The following is a 16,918-nucleotide window of genomic DNA, read 5'->3' on the forward strand; positions in this document are numbered from 1 at the left end:
CCATCCATTCCTGGCCTCTGTCCTGAGGTGCTGGACAGGTCAGGGTGCCCCTGGGGAGCTCAGAGCCCTGCTGGAATAGCCCCATCCATTCCTGGCCTCTCTCCTGAGGTGCTGGACAGGTTGGGGTCCCCAGGAGAGAGCTCAGAGCCCTGTAGGAATGGCCCCATCCATTCCTGGCCTCTGTCCTGGGGCTCCTGGGAGCTCCTTGAGCACAGCTGGAGCTGCCTGGGCTGCAGCTCCTGGCTGCAGCACCAGGGAGAGCCGGGGCAGCCCAGGGGCCTCTCCCTGCTGCCCCACACCCAGGTGAGCCCAGCTCTTGTTAGCGTGGCACCAACGTGATCCCTGGGTTTTGTGAGGAAGGATGGACGTGAAAAACCATTTATGTAAACTGTGTGTGAGCTGGGAGAAAGTCAGGATGAGATCCATGTTGCAATTCCAAAAGTGCGTGGAAAGGCATATTTGTTCTGTGACTCAGAGAGACGTAGCTGGCTCAGGAGTGTAATTTTAGCAGAATTGTAGCACTTGGTTTGAGTTAATGCTTTGCAGACAGCAGAGTCCTCAAAACAATGTAAAATCTGGGGGATAAATGGGGATCTTCCCAATCAGAGCCCACGCGGAGTGGTGGGAAGCTTCCCTAGGCAGCATTTTCTGTGCACTGCAGATCCCCTTCCTTTGGAGCCTGTCCTCAGGCCTGGGGTGGAAACGGGGACTGGCAGGAGCAGAACCTTCCTCAGGCCATGGCTGATCCATGGCATCCTCCAGGTGTGGGGTGGAAATGGGGAATGGCAGGAGCAGCACCCTCCCACAGCCGTGGCATCCTCCAGGTGTGGGGTGGGAGATGGGATGGCAGAGCTGGCAGGAGCAGCACCCTCCCACAGCCATGGCATCCTCCAGGTCTAGGGTGGGAGATGGGGACTGGCAGGAGCAGGACCCTCCCGCAGCCATGGCATCCTCCAGGTGTGGGGTGGGAAACGGGGACTGGCAGGAGCAGAACTCTCCCACAGCCATGGCATCCTCCAGGTGTGGGGTGGAAATGGGGAATGGCAGGAGCAGCACCCTCCCACAGCCGTGGCATCCTCCAGGTCTGGGGTGGGAGATGGGATGGCAGAGCTGGCAGGAGCAGCACCCTCCTGCAGCCATGGCATCCTCCAGGTGTGGGGTGGGAGATGGGATGGCAGAGCTGGCAGGAGCAGCACCCTCCTGCAGCCATGGCATCCTCCAGGTCTGGGGTGGGAGATGGGATGGCAGAGCTGGCAGGAGCAGCACCCTCCTGCAGCCATGGCATCCTCCAGGTCTGGGGTGGGAGATGGGATGGCAGAGCTGGCAGGAGCAGCACCCTCCTGCAGCCATGGCATCCTCCAGGTCTGGGGTGGGAGATGGGATGGCAGAGCTGGCAGGAGCAGCACCCTCCCGCAGCCGTGGCTGGTCCGTGGCACCCGCGGAGCCTCCCGGGAGCAGGGCAGGAGCTCAGCTCAGGCCAGTTGCGTGTCCGTGGTGCTCCCGGCCCCAGAGCAGGGACTGGGGAAGGGCAGGGTTCCAGGGATGGCCCGGGTCCCCCAGGAGCTGCCCTGCCCTCCATCCCCAGCAGGGCTGGCCCGCTCCCCGCTCCCGTGCTGGGCCGAGCGTTCCCTTTCTTCTGTCAGCCCGGGGACTGCCACTTCCTTAATTGTGGATTCGTTTGGTTAATTGGGAGTGTTTGGAGACGCCTTGCACCTCAGCGGGGCTCAGTGCTGCGGGGTGCCAGGGGCCTTGTTCCCCGGCCAGCAGAGCACTCCAGCCTGGCTCTGGGAACTCTCTGCAGCGAGCTCACTGGTCTCAGGGCTCTCGGGGCTTGTGCCAATACCAAATTTCTTCCAATGATCCCGGCTCAAACAGTAACATCCAGGAAAGTGTTCCTTGAATCTTAATGCTACCCTAAACGGCCACGGCTCAGGCTCCAGCCAGGGAGACAGAGGCTGAAATCAGGGCTTGGGGGAGGTTCTTCTGGGAACAGAGGAAAAGTCGTGGTTAAAGGTGATTTTCCCTCTCTCCCCCCCTATTTTCCCTTCTATCCTGTAGTAGCAGGGGTTTGCTTTAACTGTGGTCATCTTCAGCATTTTAATAAATGGAGAGGAAACGGGAAGAGTTTGGAAAAGTCTGGGATAAGCAAACACTCCAGAGGGACTTGTAGTGGCAACATGATTAATAAGGGACAGGGCTGGTAATTCTATCAAAACAGGGCTATTGCAAAAGCATCTGGAGCCTCCTGGCCTGGGCAGGAGCAGCACTCAGACAAATGCTCCAGGGAGGTTTCTGTGCCCCCGGCTGGGGGGGTCTCTGCTCCCCCAGAAGTGTGAGGGGAAAAGCTCTGTGGATTTAACTGGAGGATTAGACTCCAGGAAAAAAAAAGAAATTATTCAATCAGGCAGCTAATGGCTCCCGAGTATTTTTATGCTGGTTGTTTGCTTGATAACTGGCTCCAATCTTTACACAGATTTTTTTCTCTTAATTTTATATATTTATTTTATATATTTATCTTTTTTCTTTGTCAGCCCCCACACATATCTGGGAATATCCTTAAGGAGCTGAAAAGGGGAAGTGTTCTCCAAAAGAAAAATGTGATGCAGAATACAGAATCCCAGAGTGGTTTGGGTTGGGAAGGACCTTAAAGCCCACCCAGTGCCACCCCTGGATGGACACAGCAGGGACACAGCAGTGACACAGTGACACAGTTATGTGGCAGTGACACGGCAGTGACACAGTGACACAGCAGTGACACAGCAGTGACACAGTGACATGACAGTGACACGGTGACATGGCAGTGACACAGTGACACAGCAGTGACATGATGGCACGGCAGTGACACGGTGACACAGTGACATGGCAGTGACATGATGACATAGTGACACAGCAGTGACACAGTGACGTGTCAGTGACACAGCAGTGACACAGCAATGACATGGTGACACAGTGACACAGCAGGGACACAGCAATGACACAGTGACACACTGACACAGTGACACACTGACACAGTGACACAGCAGTGACATGGTGACACAGTGACACAGCAGTGACACAGTGACATGGCAGTGACACAATGGCACAGCAGTGACACGGTGACACAGCAGTGACACACTGACACACTGACACAGTGACTCAGCAGTGACACAGTGACATGACAATGACACGATGGCACAGCAGTGACACAGTGACACGGCAGTGTCCCCCTGCTGCTGTCCCCCTGCCGCTGTCCCCCTGCCCCGCGTGGCGCGGTTCCCCGAGCAGCGCTGTCCCCGTTTCCCTGGGGCAGTGTGGGGCAGCCCGGGGCTGTGCTGTGGGCAGGCAGAGCAGGAGCTGCAGGTGAGAGCTGGAAAACGCCGCTTGAGGCGGGTACAGAGGTGAAATGACCCTGGGCTTTTGCCCTCCTCCTTTCTCTTCTTTGTTCCTTCTTTTTTTGACACAGAATGAGAGGGGACCTCTTGCACTGCACGTGCATAAATTGTCCAGGTTTGGCTCTGCTCGAGGCTGAAATTAAAAAATTAAAGAAAACCAAACAGTCGTCCTGACACATGAGACGATGCAGTCGTCCAAAACCAAAATAGTTCTGTGTAGTACTGTGCATAGAGGAGTCAGGGATCTGTGTGTGGGCTTCAAAGATGCCTTGCCTTCTTTTTTTGGAGAAGAAACTTCTGTTAACATCTAAATGATGTCAAGAATTCAGCAAGGATTGAATTCCCTACTTCATCGGCACGAAACTCTCGCATTGCTACTGAGCTCTGGTATTTTATCAGCCTCCTGCTCTTCGGACTCCATTTTCCAAAACCTTTGGAAGTGATTGTGCGAGTCAAACCTAATTTCTTATCACGATTCCTGTGTATATTGGCTCAGTTGTTTGCAGGGGATTGTTTCACCCGCCCTGTTTCCCTTGGCATTTTTAGCAGGTTTTGTAGTTGCTAGCAGCTGTAAATGGCATTAATAAGGAGTATTTGCTTGCTGGTTTCTGCAGTTTTCTCTGCTGATTAGGCTGCGTTGCCAAAGGTTGAGCAAGTTTCTAAAAGCAGGATTGTTCTTTGAGTTGTGAAAACACAGTTCTCAACAAAACAACAGCTGCATCTGGGTCAAGAATTCTGCAGGCAGGCTGCTGCAGCCCTGCAGAAACCGGGCTGAAACACTCTTCATGCAAAGGGAGTTGATGCTAAAGTCAAGGGAGCTTCACCTGAGTGTTTGAAGATCCAGCCAGGAGGACACCAAGGCTTTTTCCCTTTGGTCAGGTTGTGTTTGAGGTGAAAAGCTGCTCTGCTGGGGCTGGAATTCCATCCCTGCTGGCTCCTGGAGATGCCAGGCTCTGCTGGTGGAGGCTGAGCGGGGCTGGCTGCTCCTGTCACAGTTATTGGTCGTGGTGCTCAGCTCTGCTCCTCGGCTCAGCCAGGACATCGTTCCTGCTCAGGCAGCAGCCTCCTAGCTGTGTACCTGGAATGCTCCCTGAGCTGTTCTCCAGGCTCTGTAGCAGATGGAGACACATCACGGGCAGAGGGGAGAGCACTTTGGGCTCGCAGTCCGTGTGCACTGGGGAAACAAGAGGAGTTCGGGGTGTGTGGAAGCAGTTCAGGCGTGCAGTGTCATCAATCTTCATCTGTGGCTTTGGAAATCAGCAGCAGCCAGAGGCTCCCGGGCCTGAAAGCCGTGTTTGTTCGATGGGGTGGATGTGCAGGGAGGTTTTTCTGAGCTTTTTCACCCCGCCAGGGTAGGTTTGTGTCGAGTGGACTGACTGGAGCAGCAGTGTGCAGTGTGGCTCTGGCCATTGCAGCAGCCCTGGTTTGCAGGGTCAGCCCGGTGGTTTCATGTTTAAAGTTGTCACACATTTAATTCTTTGCTGTTGTGTGCCCATTCTTAATTTCTAAAAAGGAGAAAAAAAGTCCACGCTGGTTTTGAGCTGGAGTTTCTCATACTTAAGTCTGTGTAAAGATGATTTATGGTGCTAGAGGGCTCCGCTGGAAATGCAAGATCTATTATGAAGTGGATTGAACGGGCCATGCTGAAATGTTTATTGCTGTCTTCAAAATAGAATACATCAGGGTTGATGGGGCCTGTCCAGGAAAGAGAGAGGCTGCAGTGCAGTGGGGCTGGTGGGGTATTTTTAGTATTTCAATAAAAGACGAGGCTTTTAAAGGAAATCACTTATTGCCATTTTGCAATCAAGAATGCAGGAGTGTTCCAGGGACTGCAAGAAATATGCTTCAAGAATGTGGGAGCCATAAGGAACTAATCATTAAATATTCTCCCGTTTCCACCCCCGGCCCTGAGCTGAGGAAGCCATTTAGGAGCTCTGCAATTTGTATGGAAATTCAGCCCTCCTGACCACTCAGCCAGGCATGCCCATTTCCCAAAGCTCCTACAATTCCTGGGCGAGCAGGGCACTTTGGCAAATCAGAGACACATGGAGCAGCCTTCAGGAGCACTTCATCCACCTGGAATGACTGACACGAACACAGTCTGATCTCTTTTGTGCTGTAGCTTCCTCTTGGTCAGTGCCTCGTGGGGGAGTTGTCCCTGCAGGTTCAGATGGATCAGCCAAGCTGGGAGGTTGCTGTTGCTGTTGCCGTTCCGCTCGTTTGACTGAGCTGTGATTGGTTTTATTTCTTGTTTGTTTTTATCATGGGATGTTTGAAACCCTTTGGAAGCAGCTTGGTGCTGTAATACGTCCATGTAAGCAGGGAGGGAGCGATCCCAGCACGGTCCAGAGTGAAAAACAAAGGCAGAGGCAGAAGAGAATCCTTTCCCAAGTGATTTAGGAGCCTGATGGGACAATTTAGTGATGCATCCAAGCAGAGCTGGTGCCTGCCTCCTCCTTCTCCCCACGTTCCCACCTTTTTCCCTGTCTGGGCCTGGAGTCCTGGGGAGGCAGTTCAGGCAGCTACAATGGCAGAAAAGTGACCCCACCAAAAACAAAGCCAGGGTGCGGGGCTGGTGGCAGATGGACGTGGGCAGATGTCCCTTCTGTGCCAGGCCAGCAGAGCTGGCCTTTCATTTGATTATTTTTCTTTGCCCATTTGTTTGCACTGGGGAAGGTGGTGCAGGGACACCAGTTCCCTGCTGAGATCATCTGTCACAGCTTCTGCCTGTCCCCAGCCTGCTGCAGGTAGCAGGGCTGGCTCTGACCCTTCCTTTCAGGAAAACCCTTTGGGGTTTGCCAGCTGGGCTGGAGCTGGGGCTGGGCAGGGGAGCTGGGCTGGAGAAGGTCCCTGGAGACAGCTCAGGCTGTGGCTCCTTGCAGCCAGGGCTGGTGAATCTGCCAGGCTGGGAGTGCAGGGAGAAGTCTCTTCAGGGGTCTGTGACTCGTGCTGCCCGAGGTCCCACCTGGGTGCATTTTCCATCAGAATCCCCTGGATTTCCTGAGGTATTTTGTTGTTGCCAGGAGAGCTTTCCCTGGCTGTCCTGCACTGCCCGGTCCCAGCTGCTCTCCCCACCACAGCTCCTGAAGGTGTGTGGCACAGTTCAGGGCAAACCCTGCTGTTCCTCATTGCTTATGGCTTGGGGGGTGCCTTCTGCTGGAGATGGGGATATCCCAGTTAAACCTGTGCTTTCTCACCCTTCCTGCTGGTTTTTCCAGAGCAGAAGGGCTCAGGTGACACCTTTGGCTTGGCTGGGCTCACTGGGGTGAGCTGAGTGACCCTCCAGTGAAATAAGGGATTTTTGGAACCTTTGTGCTCTTCTTTGAGCTCTTTTGTTTCCTTTCTCCTGGGGAACCTTTGGTGCACATTGAGGTGTGTGAAACTTTCACAGGTCCCATTCCAGGCTGCAGCTCTGATGCTCAGAAATGCTCAGAAATGAGGGGTACTCAGAAATGAGGACTACTCAGAAGTGAGGGATACTCAGAAATGAGGGGTACTCAGAGGTGAGGGGTACTCAGAAATGAGTATCCCTCAGCTGCTCCTGCTCCTTGCTGTCCCTGATGTAAGGGAAAGGATGCAGCTGGAAACTCTGTGTGTGTGTGTGTGTGTGCTTGTTTAATTAAAAAAAAAGGGGAAGAAGAAGAAGCCACATGCAAAGAGATCCAGTAACCACATCTGCCAATGACCTTTGGGGCTGGAAAGAGTCTGGTGGTGGTGTGGGGCCAAGCAGGGAAAGTTGTGAAGTCACTCCAGAGGAACAAAAGGAAAATCCACGAGGATGTTTCCAGTTCGGGGCTGGGTGATCTGCACGGCTCTGCCCCAGCCCACTCCTCAGAGCAGGCAGAGATGGGTTGAGGTTGCCAGTTTGGGGTCGATTTGGGGTTTTTGGGGAGGGGAAGCTGCTGCCTCTCACTCCTGCTCCTGGTGCAGTGGTGATCCCAGGCAATGGTTTTCTTTCCCAGTGTGGTTGCAGGAGCTGCTCAGGTGTGGATTGCTTTAGAGTTCTCTAAAGTCATTGTGTCTCAGAGGTGCCTGAAGCATTTCTCCACCATTGTCCTCTCCCAGCTACCTGCTGCTATTTAAAGGAGGAACGGATTTAGCTCCGTGTTCCCTTTCCCACAGCCTCCTCTGAAAGTTGAAACTTGTGACAGTTTAGTTCTCGCTGTGCTCTTGCCTTGTCTTCAGCTCCAAACAAATGTCTGTCTCTGAGCTTCACTTCTGGTGGCTCAGAAGGTAAAATAATTTAAATTTCCTCCTTTCCATGGGAAACTTTCCTGCCTTAGAGCTGCCCTCCCTGACTTGTGGTTGCCAGGGCAGTGCAGGAGGCTCAGGAATGGCTCAGCAGATCAAATGGGGCACCTCAAGCCCTGGAGCTCAGCCTTCCAAGGGCAGGAGGTGACCTTGCCACGGAGCAGCCGAGCACCAGGGGTGCTGAAACGTGAGCAGCCCCTGGAGGCTGGGAGCAAAGCCCGGGGTGAGGCTGGGCTTGTGCCACTCCTGGAAGGAGTTTGGGATTCGGGGCAGTTGTGCTTGGAAGCAGTTCAGGGCATTACCTGGCACGCATGTAACTTGAAAAACAGATTAACAAAGGAGCAAACTGAAGTGTAACAATAATGGATGAAGAGAAACACTTGTCTCACTTGCCTGCCCTCAGCCAGGCTGCACGTGGGGTTTGGGTGCCGAAGTTTGGGGTTATTTCACTGCTGAAGTCATGAAGGTTTGGATATAAACTCGCTCCACGCTGCTTCTGGGGCTGATGTGATGTTTGCTGGTAGGGATGGTTCTCACCCTGCTGGTTTTTAGCCACACTTGGTTTGCCCACAGGCCCTTCTGTCAGAGAGCTGGGGGATCTCCACACCCTGAGCAGAGCTTGTGTTAACACCAAACTCATCTGTGTGCCCCAGAGGGAATCCTATCTGCAACCTGACAGGACCAAACCCCACAAAACTGCAACTTCTAGCTTGTGAAATAATGTTGACCGAGGAGTTAAAGTGCACAAACAGAGTCTGCACCTTTCCCTCCGACAAATTTTTTTTTGGGTTAATCTGGCATGGCATGAACAGCTCCAAATGTGCAATAACTCATAGACCCAGAGCTTTTTCATCTCACTTAGGAGTGACCTGGGCCGTTCTTTCTTCCAAATAAGGAATTAATAATGCAATAGTTGTTGTTTCCAAGGAGCTCAGCTTTTCTGAGGAGTGCCTTTTCCCCTCCTCTAGACCCAGTGAAACACGTGAACATTTGGAGCCTTTAATAACCTGCCGGAGCCTGCTCTTGATTTCTCTGAGAACTGCCAATGATTTTGGTGTCAGGGCTGCGAGGCACAATTGCAGTGTTGAATTTCTCCAGGCAGAGCAGTTGAAAAGGAAGGTCAAAAGCAATAAGGGCTGGGTTCCTGGGGGCGGGCGGGGAAGGAGCCTTTCCCCGGCCCTCTCGCCCAAGAAAACGTTTGGCTGTCACAAAACTAATAAAGGAAAACCTCCAGAGAGGTGGGCTCAGAGCTGCAGGTGTAGGAACGGGGCTGCAGTTACACACGAGCCAGCTTAATAGCGTGGGATTGCTGCTCAAGTGCTTCTTAATGCAGCACGAATTGAATACCCGGCACGGGGGGTGCTGCAGGGAAAGGATTTTTATGGCTTTTGGGGGAGAAAGTGCTTGGCTCTTTTCTAGGGAACGTAAAGGACAGCAAGATGGATTTCTTGGGGTGCTTGCCATGTGAAAGTAGTGCCTTAGGTATGTGCAGAGGGTTCAGAGCCAGCCTCCGAGCTGGTTCTCTGCTGCCTCCAAAAGCAGGGCTTTGAAGGGTTTGGGCAGGGTTTCTGCCATATATCTGGCAACACGGGCTTAAAATTAACTTACTGAAACAGCAGATAAAATTTGGGTTCTTTAAAGCTGTGATATTAAATAGAGGTCCTGGAGGAAAGCAGCCTGGCCTCTGGCTGAAGGTCCCATCCTTGCCCTGCCTCTGTGCTGCCCCATAAAACAACAATGATGTGTTTAAAGTTACTGCCCCGTGTCCCTTGCAAAAGATCATTCATAAACCTCTGGATAGACAGTTCTGTGGGAATGTAACTTCCTTGGCCTGAACAAGCTGCCTTTTCCAGGTAATGTAATGCCATACAGGCTCTTTAAAGTGTGAGCATGCTGTTTATTATTATTTTATCATCTATAAAAGACACCGGTGTTGAACCTGGGAGTGACACTGCACTCAAATCAGCAGGAAAGACAGGGAGAAGCCCAGGGACAGCTGCTGTTCCCAGAAATATTCACTGTCAGGGTGCTGGGGGTGCTCAGGCTCGGCTCAGCTCCTCTCTGCAGGCTCAGAGCCGGGCCATTGCCATGGGCACGTCTCACTTTGGGGCTGGGATTGGCCAGGTGTGGGTTGGACATTGCTGAAATGGGCTGGGGTGGCACCTTGCTGCTTCTGAAGTCAGGGCAGAGGAGCTGGCCCCACACACATGCTCGTGCCTTAGAGGTTTTCTAATGGGCTGAAATCAGCATTGGCTTCAGGACCCAGCCTCCTCGTGGCTGTGCTTGCTCTCTGAGCATCCCCCGTGCTGAGCCCACAGAGCCACCCAGCTCACCCCAGGACAGCAGTATTAACCTCAGTTACATGTGGTCTAACCTTTCCTTTCCATCTGGAATTGGACCTTTTCTTTCCATCTGGCACCTGAAGATGGGATCTTTGTTTGGAAAAGGTTTGGTGAGGTGTGGAGCAGTGGAGGCCCTGAGGCAGGGGCTGGGGGCGTGGGCAGGGGAGCAGCTGAGCTCAGCAGTGCCATCATGTGAGTGCCAGGGTTCAGGAATGCTGGGCACATCCCCAGCCTGCCCTGGAACCTGCCCTGGAGCCAGCTGGGATTGTGCTCCTGCACTCCTGCCCCAAAAGCTGTGAGTGTGCTCCTGCACTCCTGCCCCAAAAGCTGGGAATGTGCTCCTGCACTCCTGCCCCAAGAGCTGGGAATGTGCTCCTGCACTCCTGCCCTGCTCCTGGGAGCGGGATCAGCACTGGGATCAGCAGTGGATCAGCAGTCAGGGATCAGCAGTGGATCAGCACTGGGATCAGCAGTGAGGGATCAGCAGTGGATCAGCAGTGGATCAGCAGTGGGATCAGCAGTGGATCAGCAGTGGGATCAGCAGTGGATCAGCAGTGAGGGATCAGCAGTGGATCAGCAGTGGATCAGCAGTGGATCAGCAGTGGGATCAGCAGTGAGGGATCAGCAGTGGATCAGCACTGGGATCAGCAGTGAGGGATCAGCAGTGGATCAGCACTGGGATCAGCAGTGGGATCAGCAGTGGGATCAGCAGTGGATCAGCAGTGGGATCAGCAGTGAGGGATCAGCAGTGGATCAGCAGTGGGATCAGCAGTGAGGGATCAGCAGTGGATCAGCAGTGGGATCAGCAGTGGATCAGCAGTGGATCAGCAGTGAGGGATCAGCAGTGGATCAGCAGTGGATCAGCAGTGGGATCAGCAGTGGATCAGCAGTGGGATCAGCAGTGAGGGATCAGCAGTGAGGGATCAGCAGTGAGGGATCAGCAGTGGATCAGCAGTGGGATCAGCAGTGGATCAGCAGTGGGATCAGCAGTGGATCAGCAGTGGATCAGCAGTGGGATCAGCACTGGGATCAGCAGTGAGGGATCAGCAGTGAGGGATCAGCAGTGGATCAGCAGTGGATCAGCACTGGGATCAGCAGTGAGGGATCAGCAGTGGGATCAGCAGTGGATCAGCACTGGGATCAGCAGTGGGATCAGCAGTGAGGGATCAGCAGTGAGGGATCAGCAGTGGATCAGCAGTGGGATCAGCAGTGGATCAGCAGTGAGGGATCAGCAGTGGGATCAGCAGTGGATCAGCAGTGGATCAGCAGTGAGGGATCAGCAGTGGATCAGCACTGGGATCAGCAGTGGGATCAGCAGTCAGGGATCAGCAGTGGATCAGCAGTGGATCAGCAGTGGGATCAGCAGTGGATCAGCACTGGGATCAGCAGTGGGGTCAGCAGTGAGGGATCAGCAGTGGATCAGCAGTGGGATCAGCAGTGGATCAGCAGTGAGGGATCAGCAGTGGGATCAGCAGTGGGATCAGCACTGGGATCAGCAGTGAGGGATCAGCAGTGGATCAGCAGTGGATCAGCAGTGGGATCAGCAGTGGATCAGCAGTGGGATCAGCAGCTGGAGCCCTGCCCTGGAGCCTTTAGCACAGGAAGCTTCAGGGGCAGGCATTTACTGCAGCCTGCATTAATTATTTGCTCAGTAATTGCACAGAGGTTTCTGCTTCCCACCTTTCCCTGAGATGCAGTTGGGATTTGCATTCCTGGCAGTTTCCTTTTGCACGAGAATCTTCCCTTTGTTCTCTTCTGACTCCTGTTGACTTTAAGACTGGCTTTGATTCCTGAACATCTCTTTGAGGGTTCCTTGTCAGGGGGAATATTTATATTTCACAGCATTTGAGCAAAAAAAGGCAAAGCAGGACCTCAGAATGCAGAATTCCTGTCAGATCTATCCACAGCTTTCGTGGGGAAAGCATGTGGAACAGCCAGGTTTAAAACCTTCCGACCCTTCCAATGTGCTGTTGTGTGGCTCGGGGGAAATGTGTGCAGCATCTGCTCGGTGTGCTGGGAGGTGTTGAGTCGTGTGTGTGTGCTGGGGGCAGCCTGTGCTCCTGCCCCGCTCTCCCTGGCCTCAGAGCTCTGCTGCTCCCACCTCAGCTGGGACAAGGACAGCACTCGACCTTTTTTGGCTGCAGGTTTTGCAGGTTTTTTCCTGCTTTTTCCAGGGATGGAGCGAGGTTTATCTCACTTTGCTGTCACCTCTCAGTGCCCTGCAGTGCCCTCACTCAGCACTGCCCGTTTTCCTTTATTGCCCCCACCTCCCCCCATTCCTGCTGGGAATCACTTGGGGTTTATGTGCAGCTTTTCTTGGGGCTTGTCAGAGAATGATTGCACCCCGTTAACTGCCCCTGTATCATCAGTAGTTCTCACCCCTGGAGTGTTTTCCAAGCAGCTGATCTCGGCTGTCTCTGAATCGCTGGAGTCCATAAACTCTGTTACACTGAAACTGTGTGAAGGATTTGCACCCTCTAAAACTTCTCCCTCCAGTGCAAAAATAACAGAGAGTGGGAATGGGGCAGCTTTGTCAGATCTTACTTCTTCCCTCTTTAGGCAAATTATTTGCTTCTGGCTCTGCTGAAAACTCCAAAATGAATACTGAGGTGTAAAAAATTCGAGACTAAAAGGGTGAGGGAGTTGTGGAGAGGAGCAGGCTCCAGGGAGAGCTCAGAGCCCTTCCAGGGCTCCAGGAGAGCTGCAGAGGAACTGGGGACAAGGGATGGGGGGACAGGACCCAGGGAATGGGCAGCCATGGATGGGATCACAAATGGTTTCAGCTTTGCATAAGAGAAAAAAATACTGTTGGTGGCAACTCTCATTTCCCTGGAAAAAAAAAATCCTGGCCCCTGGCAGAGGAACAGTTTCTGCACAGAAAACATGACACTATTTACAAAAAGCAGTGTCTAATATCCTTTTCCAGCTTGGAAGGAGGAGTTTATTTCAATACATCCTTTTTTAATTGCCATGAGCTGGACTTGTAAATTCTGTAAGTGGTTGAGTAACAGTCCTCAGTGAGCAGAGAGAGGAAGGGACAGGTTTTCCACTCTCGGAGCCCTCTGCATTCCCTCAGCTCGGGCAGGGAGGCTGCACACGGCAGATGCTGAGCACAAATAAAAGCCTCTTCATGAAAAGATCGTTCAAGCCCAGGGGATGCCATGGGTGAGACGCCAGTGCCCAGCACAGGGATCCAGCTGGGCGAGGAGGTTCTTTATTGGGGGTGGTTTGGGAGGTGGATCCAGGCTGTTCCCACTAAAACGTCTCCTCCTTTCCTCTAAAAAATGGGAGAGGAAGGGGAGGGTTCCTGCTGAGAAATGGGGAGTCAGGGGGAAGGGAGGGATCCCGTTTTGTAGTCTCATTTGGCATTGACCCCTGCAGGGATCAGTGGGTTCTGGGGCAGGCTGGGGCACACGGGCAGAGGTGGGGCAGGGCACTGGGGATTCTCTCCAGGGCTGCATGATCCCTGTTTCCCCAGCTCAGGTCCGTGCCTGAAAGCCCAGCCCTGCACAGGGTTCTGTCTGAAAGCAGGAGTACTTTGTGTTGGAAACAATTTCCTGCTGCAGTTTGGATTTCCTCCTGAATAATCCTCTGCCCCGGTGGGATGGTACAGAGGGATTGTAGCAAAGCTCAGCCGGCCTGGCTGTGAGTTAAACACACCCCTTGATGTTTCTGTGGCAGATGTTCAGGGAGGCAGATAGCCCAGGGCCCTGCTGGGAAATTCTGATCTGGGGGGTCGGGAAGAGAAGGAACCTCTCTGCCCTTGTGGGGTTTGGGCCCCGCTCTCTGCTCAGGTCACCAGCGCCTGGCAGGGTGAGCAGGGGGAGGAGGAGGAGCAATTTAACCCCTTTGTACACGATGAAGGCAGCACCTGAGCCTTGCTCTGTTCCTGCAGGGATGCTGGTGGTGATCGTGCTGCTGCTCATCGCCATCGCCGTGGTCGCGCTCTGGCCCACGGGATAACCCCGACCCCGCCGGAGCAGCTGCTCCAGGGGAGCCCCAGGGCTCGGGGAGGGACCCGCTGAGGGCAGGCAGTGAGCTCCATCGTCGCTGGGAACAAGCTGCACGGCTGGGAATGAACTCCATGGCAGCAACAGGCAGCGTCCACCACGCAGCCGCCCTCCTGGGCCGAGGAGCTCGGCGGGGTCTGGAGGATTCCAGCAGGAAAAGGATTCCATCCCTCTCACAGGATTCCATCCTGCTCACAGGATTCCATCCCTCTCACAGGATTCCATCCTGCTCACAGGATTCCATCCCTCTCACAGGGTTCCATCCCTCTCACAGGGTTCCATCCCTCTCACAGGATTCCATCCCTCTTAGAGGGTTCCATCCCTCTCACAGGATTCCATCCCGCTCACAGGATTCCATCCCGCTCACAGGATTTCATCCCTCTCAGAGGGTTTCATCCCTCTCACAGGATTCCATCCCTCTCACAGGATTCCATCCCTCTCACAGGATTCCATCCCTCTCACAGGGTTCCATCCCACTCACAGGATTCCATCCCTCTCACAGGGTTCCATCCCTCTCACAGGATTCCATCCCTCTCACAGGGTTCCATCCCTCTCACAGGATTCCATCCCTCTCACAGGGTTCCATCCCTCTCAGAGGGTTTCATCCCTCTCACAGGGTTCCATCCCTCTCACAGGATTCCATCCCTCTCACAGGGTTCCATCCCGCTCTTCCCAGCTTCCCCTGGCCCTCGGGCAGCTGCAGCTGAGGGATGGACCCAGCTCTCCCGTGTCTGGGGGCACGCTGCTGCTGCTGCTGCTGCCCTGCCCATCTCGCTGGGCTCGGACATCCCAGGGGCTCCGAGCACCACAACCCAGGAGTGTTTGGGGAACAGCAGCGCTCCCTGCTCTGGGATCCCTCCCTCAGAGAGGAAAAGCCCTGTCCGAGGAGCGGCCTGGGGAGTGGCTGTCCCCGGGGTCCCCAGGAGGGGAAGGGACAGCCCTGCAGCACCCCCGGGGCTGAATGGGGTTGCTGTGACTGGGTCAGTGCCCAGCCCCTGGGGGGCTATGGGTGGGTTATTGATCTGTTGATCTCCAGGGATGGAGTTCTGGTGGGTTATTGGTCTCCAGGGATGGTTATTGGTGGGTTATTGATCTCCAGGGATGGTTATTGGTGGGTTATTGATCTCCAGGGATGGAGTTCTGGTGGGTTATTGATCTCCAGGGATGGAGTTCTGGTGGGTTATTGGTCTCCAGGGATGGTTATTTATGAGTTATTGGTCTCCAGGGATGGAGTTCTGGTGGGTTATTGATCTCCAGGGATGGAGTTCTGGTGGGTTATTGATCTCCAGGGATGGGAATTGAGCAGCAGCAGGACTGAGCCCAGCCTGTGGGAGTGGAGAGCTGTGCCCTGGTGTGCTCCCCAGGGCCCTGCCAGCCTGGCCTCGGGACATGCACCACGATGAATGTCCTCACTGAGCTCTGGCTCTTCCTTGGACAGCTTCTCACACCCTTCTACAGCTGAGGGGAAGGATTACCTATTTCAGAACTAATGCAAAAGAAGTATTACATGTTTGCTTCTGGCCAAGAGAATAATTATTTTGTTACACATCAGTTTGATTTCAGGATTAATAGAGCAAGCAATAAATACTGATTAAAGCTGATCCATTTTATACAGCTTCTCTGCCTGGGGTTTTATTGTTTCCTACTGTCTTGTGTTGTCTGTGAATGATTTATCCAACGCTGCCGTATCCTCAGAGCTGGTCTGGAGAAGGAAACAAGCAATTTCTGTCAGACTTTGGGTGCATTATGCCAGATCTGCCAGACTCGCAAGGGCTGGCCCTCGCCTGCGCTGGTGGTGCCTCCTTTCCCTGCTCTCACCTGCCTGTGGCACTCGTTTCCCTCTGCCCACGCAGCACAGCCAGCCCTGCCCCGGGCGGTGGGGACCCGGCTGTCCTGGTGCCCGACTGGCACAGATCCATCCTTCTCTCCTGGGCTCAGATTCCCCAGCCTGGCGCTTGGGCACTGCCCCTTTGTTGAGGTTTGTCAGGATCACCCCCGTGGTCTCCTGCAGGGTGCAGGTGTTGGCTGGAGCTTGGGCCCCGTCCCTGCAGGCTCTGGAAGGAGCCGTGGAAGGAGATGGAGAAGATGGAGTTCTGCAGGCAGCACAGGCAGGGAGCTCCTGAGCACCCCGTGGGACACGTGGAGCGCCCGGAATCCCAGAGTGGATTGGATGGGAAGGACTTGAAATCCCCTCCAGAGCCACCCTGCCAGGGGCAGGGACACCTTCCAGTGGCCCAGCTTGCTCCGAGCCCCGTCCAGTCCAGCCTTGAACATTCCCAGGGATCCAGAGCTTCTCTCCTTCCCCTGTCACGGGTGGTGCCGTGTCCTGCAGCTGTGGCAGCCGTCCCCTGGATCCAGAGAGCATGTCCCTGTCTTTGTGCTCCCAGGGAGGGCACAGGAGAGAGGAGCCTGGTGGGGAGAAAGGCCCAGAGATGCAGCTGTGCCCCTCCACCTTCAGCCGGGGCTCTGCCCATCCTCAGCGCTCAGAGCTGGAGGAGAGGCTGGAGGTTGGAGCTCCTCTGGAGTCGTCCATGTGCTCTGCTGGAGAAAACCCTTGAAGCCTTCCCAAGAGCAGCCCAGGCTGTGCCTGCTCAGCTTTCTCGCGGAGATGCTTCACCTTGGGGCAGTCGGAGAGGGGAGGGCAAGCAGGGCTGGTTCAATGTGCTCTGGTTTTCTGGAGGACACGGCAGGGGGCTCGTGAGCTATTGTTGATGTCAGATCAGCAATGCAGCTTTAGGCAGGGCTGCCCCAGCTGGAACCAAGGAAAGGTTTTGGAGAGGAGTCCCAAATCCGTGCATTCCTGCAGCTCTGTGGACGCTGGGAATGCTCCTGGAGCTGTTCCTCAGCAGCAGCCTCTGAACCTGGGGCAGGATTTCACTCCCAGCTCTGGAGCAGCCCCGTGGACCTTCAGTGACAGCCAGAGAGCAACACAGGCTTCCTTCAG

At 54.4% G+C, this 16,918-nt stretch overlaps 1 protein-coding gene across 1 annotated transcript in view; it reads left to right on the top strand.

Annotated features, from left to right (window-relative positions):
• STX8 (syntaxin 8) overlaps positions 1–15,588 on the top strand; it is an 81,651-nt gene extending 66,063 nt beyond the window's left edge. Inside the window, exon 8 of the mRNA XM_038157084.1 lies at positions 13,860–15,588. Coding sequence (XP_038013012.1) covers positions 13,860–13,927 — 68 coding nt within the window. The 3' untranslated portion in view covers positions 13,928–15,588. The remainder of the gene's footprint in view (positions 1–13,859) is intronic.
• The last annotated feature ends 1,330 nt before the right edge of the window (positions 15,589–16,918 follow it).

The sequence above is a fragment of the Motacilla alba genome, chromosome 18 (genome assembly GCF_015832195.1).
Source record: "Motacilla alba alba isolate MOTALB_02 chromosome 18, Motacilla_alba_V1.0_pri, whole genome shotgun sequence".
Lineage (NCBI taxonomy): Eukaryota > Metazoa > Chordata > Aves > Passeriformes > Motacillidae > Motacilla > Motacilla alba.